We start from the raw sequence: 5,356 nt of genomic DNA on the forward strand, positions 1-5,356 counted from the left end.
TTGTATTGAGCCAAACCCCTCACACCATATATCTTTGAAACCCCCTTTCTCTCACACACTTGAGTTAATGATCACTGTTTCATTGTCTCACATGTTTCATTCTGCACGTCCATCATATTTGTAAGCCTCCTGATCCAGTAAATACGGAGCAAGGATCCTTACTCAGGGCTCTTATCTCTTCCCTGACATTAGCCTCTCTTATATTCAATTCTGCATCTGCTCTCTTGCTGGGCAAGAGAGAACTCCAGACTCAAAGTCTGTGACATCAGTCCATTGAAATGCTTTGCCAATTGTTTTCTGGGCTCCTGTAATGCCCATTTCTGTGAGCATTTCCTGAGCACTCAGAGATACTGGAATCGTCCCACACTCTTTTCTCCCTCCCTCCTCCCTTACTAACACAGATGTTATCAACTTGCCTCTGTGCCACTATGTGACAAACTCTTCCTTTTCTGGGGGAAGCTTGCTTTATCTACATTTGAGACAAGTTTAAATTAAAAAACCTTTTTAACATTTTTGTTTATTTTTGAGAGAGAGACAGAGCATGAGCTTGAGAGGGGCAGAGAGAGAGGAAGACACAGAATCTGAAGCAGGCTCTGAGCTGTCATCACAGAGCCTGATCCAGGGCTTGAACTCACAGACCATGAGATGATCACCTGGGCTGAAGTCGAACGATTAACTGACTGAGCCACCCAGGTGCCCCAATGTTTTATTATTTTTAAAAGAGAGAGAGAGAGGGAGAGAGAGCGAGACCGAAGCAAGTGCAGGTTCTGAGCTATCAGCACAGAGCCGGATGCGGGACTCAAACTCACATACCACGAGATCATGACCTGAACTGAAGTTGGACGCTTAACTGACTGAGCCACCCAGGAGCCCCAAGACTAGTAAATGTCTTGTTCTGAAATTCATCGTCTTCTGGAAGTCAGTTCAGGTGCCAGTGTGCAAAGATGTAGCTTAAAGCTAACTGATATAGCTTTGCCTATTTTGAAAGTCATGCTTTAAAGAAGAGAGTTCTCATGTATTTTATTTCTAGCCATACTGGACATTTCCCTTTTGATGATTCCATCTCAAGCTGTTCTTTTGTGATTTCCCTCCATCCCACCCCCAGAGGGCATGTTTCTGGAAGTCCTGTTGTACATGGTGATTATCCTGCTGGAATCTCTGGAGATGCAGGTGGCATCTCTGGAGATCAAAGTTAGAAGAAGGTCCCAATGAATTTAATTAGGAAAGCATCACTCTTGGAGATGTACCAACTGAATGACTCATGCATATGTATTGTAGTCCATCCCCAGATAAAGTGTTTAGACCTTTGTCTTGACCTCAGAGAGTATTTGTATCACTGTTCACACAACTGGCTCTTTCAGGACTTGAAACAATGGACTTAGAACATAATTAAGTGTGTATATTAAGTTATTCTCCATCATTCAGGGAATCCAAAATTTAACTGTACTTTGTGAAGACAGGTCAGTATAATTGATTGAGAGTGGAATGTTGTCAAGGATATTTCACTATTTTACTTATATTGACATAAAAACCAAACCATATAAAAATCTTTGTTTAAACAAATCACAATTTTCTCTCCCATACAGCTGAGCCCTCCCTTTTGTGTAACCTCACAATGTTGGTGTAACATTCATTTGTTGTTAGGACAAATTCTGCCAACAATGAAGACTTGGGCTCTCTTTTATCCCAGTCAAGAGTGAAACTTGATTAGGTTACAGGACTTTGTAGTCATTTTGAAAAACCCAGCAATTAAGAGGTAGCCTTTTTCTGAAAGACTGGAATGAATGGCTTTCTGAGAGCATGGAAAGCCTTGTTTACACGGGAATGGTTCAAGGTCCAGTGATGGTGCGTTTGTTTTCCTGCTTTGTGTGCACAGAGGTGGCACCCGTGTACCAAAGACAAGGACGAATGGACTACAACCCACACGTTGAGCTGATCGGCTGTCTTAGTATGCAGGTAACCCAGGAAGGGTAATTAGATGTAAGATTGCAGCCTAGGCTTTACATTTTCGATTTTGGTCGTGAGGGAATTCACAGTCCTTTAAAAGTTCCTCTGTGTGGTTCTGATAATCATCCATGTTAGACATTCTTTGTGATTACTAACATATATGAGGATTGACTCAGTTCTGTAATATTCTTTTGGTTATTTTCATATACCAAGATCCAGAATAAATTTTCTTCCTCTAACATCAGTGTTTCTGCACATTAGTTTCAGGTGTAAGTATTTAGGGATATTTCAATGGGGATATCCTTGTAAATCTCATGATAGTTTCAACTGATATGTTCTCTGAACATTGCTTGCTAATCTGTGAAAGTTTAGAGGATGATGTAGCAACCACACGTCTTGAAAGAGTGATTTTGAAGCGTCCAAGTAACGATTTCTTTACCGAAGTGTTACTTCAGTTCCTGTGTTTCTGTTCATAAGTGAGTTTCAGCATGAAAGCATACCTGTGTTGGCCAATCCTTTTATTAGTTGTTTATATGATTTACTAACTTTGCCATTGATTCATTTGTCCTTTATTTAAATGCTTAGAGTTCTGTGTTCATTTTGACATTAACTCTGTGTATGTCTTTAAAATGTAAATCTTTTCCCTAAGTGCTTTTGTCTATTGATGTTATGATATCCTTTTTAAATCCTTAAGATGTTTTGAAGTTGTAAAATACATCACTTGGGATTTCATTTATAAGTTAAAAGGATTCTTGAACATAGCCAGTCATTTCTTTTATTAACTGGGTAGTAAATATAAATCTTGCTTTAGTTTTATATTAAACCTTAGTCCATTAAAAAATGTTATATGTAGAATCTGCTATAGGTACAATTGTACTAACTTCCAGATGGAAAGCTGGTTGCAGCAAACTATTTTTTTTAATATGTTTTTTCCCACATATGTCTTTAATTTCTTGTCTGTCTATTGGTCTGCAGATTGCTGAGCTTACTAAGCATGTTTTTTAATCAGCCTTGAATTCTTGGAATTTCTGAGGGTACTGGAAAATAATAAATTACAATTCATATTTGTTGAATGAACAAACCGATTCTTTTAAGGCTGCAGGAAGTCACTAATAATAATTACATTTGTGACTAATTTTGTCCTGAACTCTGAAATAAGGACATGCAAAAGGACATATGGAACATAGGATCAATGTGACTGAGTTTGTCCTCTTGGGGCTCACTCAGAGCCTCCAAGGTCAGAAAATATTATTTGTTATGTTCTTGCTCATCTACATTGTGACAATGGTGGGCAACCTCCTCATTGTGGTGACCGTGGTGGTCAGCCCAACCCTGGATTCCCCTATGTATTTCTTTCTTGGTTACTTATCATTTATGGATGCTGTGTATTCTACTACAGTCACTCCAAATATGATTATAGACTTACTCTGTGAGAAGAAAACCATTTCCTTCCAAGCTTGCATGTCCCAGCTCTTTCTAGGGCACTTGTTTGGTGGCTCAGAGATTTTACTCCTGGTGGCCATGGCCTATGACCGCTATGTGGCCATCTGCAAACTCTTGCATTATTTGACCATCATGAATCAACGGGTGTGTGTTCTGTTGCTGCTGTTGGCCTGGGTTGGAGGTTTTCTGCATGCTGTTGTTCACCTTGTCTTTGTTTACAACCTTCCCTTCTGTGGTCCCAATGTCATTGACCACTTCATCTGTGACATGTACCCATTATTAAAACTTGCCTGCACTGACACTTACATTATTGGCCTCACTGTGGTTGCCAATGATGGGGCAATCTGTGTGGTCATCTTTACAGTGTTGCTCATCTCCTATGGGGTCATTCTGCATTCTCTGAAGAACCTTAGTCAGGAAGGAAGGCACAAAGCCTTATCCACCTGTGGCTCCCACATTACAGTGGTGGTCCTCTTCTTTGTCCCCTGCATCTTCATGTATGTGAGACCTCCTTCTACATTACCCATTGATAAATCCTTGACTGTATTTTACACAGTTATGACTCCTATGTTGAACCCCTTAATCTATACTCTGAGAAATGGAGAGATGAAAAATGCCATGGAAAAGCTCTGGACCAGAGGAAGAAAATGAGGCAGAAGAGAAATGTATCACCTCTTTTCAGTGAAGAGTTGCTCCATACAGTAAAGAATTATTTATTGATAGTAAGTTCCTCCTCAGGTTTAAAGTTGTGCATGATGAAAAGCATTTAAAATGTAAGTACTTGCGGTGGTCAAAATATAGTTCTAAGATTTTCATAAGTTCTTATGAAAGTAGATGTGTAGCTTTTGCATATAAAATGTCTCTATTGAAACTATAGGTTTAAGTTCTATGTGATCAGTTATGCTATAGTTAATACTATAAATTTATTTTTGTTAGTGGACATTTTTCACTTTTCGCTCTTACATAAGTGTTCACTTTCAGAAATCATAGTGCTCATTACATATTTCAGAAATGGGACATACACCTTTGGTTCATTCCTTCCATACAGAGACAACCCATATTAATACTTAAAGTATGGATCTTAATTTTATATCTGAAACAGTTTTAAGTATATAATTTTGTTCATATTGCTTAACACATTAAGGTTGATGAGGAATGCTGCTTCCAAGGTTGAATATTAATCATAAGCTAAGTGTAGGAAAAAAATCTGAACAAAAGAGATAGATATAGTAAGTAAGATCTACTCATATTTCTGAGTGGGGGATCCTATTGTCTCCAGAAGAGAAACAACTTTGTTTGGTGTTATATTTTCATAAAAATGATTAATTAATCTTCCCAGATAGCTTAGTATATCTGATAATATCTCTGCCATTTTTCAGTATCCCCATCTCTTTTTTTTGTCTGTAGTTTTCATAGCCTTCTAAAGGGCCTAGGCCCTCCTTACATATATAAAATTACCATAATCTATAATCCATGAGATTTACATATACAACACAGAACCTGAGATGAGATATTTTGGGTGATATCATTGGTAGGAAAGGTGCTGACAATATGGCATGCCATTCTGACCTCTGCTGTTAATGGAATACAGATTGTTAGGTAATAAATAGGCCATAATATATATTGATTTATTTAACCGAGATCTCTTTCATAAGCCTTCCTTTGTCTGAATTAGGCTTCAAAGAAAATATTAATCTGCCTCTACTACAGTAGGAAGCATGTGTCAAAGAAACTCATGGTTCTGCCTCCTTTAGTTACTTTGGATTCAAGAGGTGCCTGGGCAATGGGGGCATGGAGCCTTTTCCCTGGTAAATCACAGTGTATGAGAGACTTTATATCCTGAGTTTTATCCCTATTACTATTATGTGAAGATTCCTTATGTCATCTCAAAGACTTCCCAACATAATGCTTTACATTAAATAAGATTAAACATTTGATTTTAACGGGAATTATGTAATTAAGTCAT

At 38.1% G+C, this 5,356-nt stretch overlaps 1 protein-coding gene across 1 annotated transcript; it reads left to right on the forward strand.

Annotated features, from left to right (window-relative positions):
* The first annotated feature begins 3,123 nt into the window (after positions 1 to 3,123).
* On the forward strand, positions 3,124 to 4,041 carry LOC122199711 (olfactory receptor 4A47-like). The gene has a single exon (XM_042904994.1). It carries the CDS (start codon positions 3,124 to 3,126, stop codon positions 4,039 to 4,041), a length of 918 nt encoding a protein of 305 aa, XP_042760928.1.
* Positions 4,042 to 5,356: the final 1,315 nt, after the last annotated feature.

The sequence above is a fragment of the Panthera leo genome, chromosome D1 (assembly GCF_018350215.1).
Source record: "Panthera leo isolate Ple1 chromosome D1, P.leo_Ple1_pat1.1, whole genome shotgun sequence".
Classification (NCBI taxonomy): Eukaryota; Metazoa; Chordata; class Mammalia; order Carnivora; family Felidae; genus Panthera; species Panthera leo.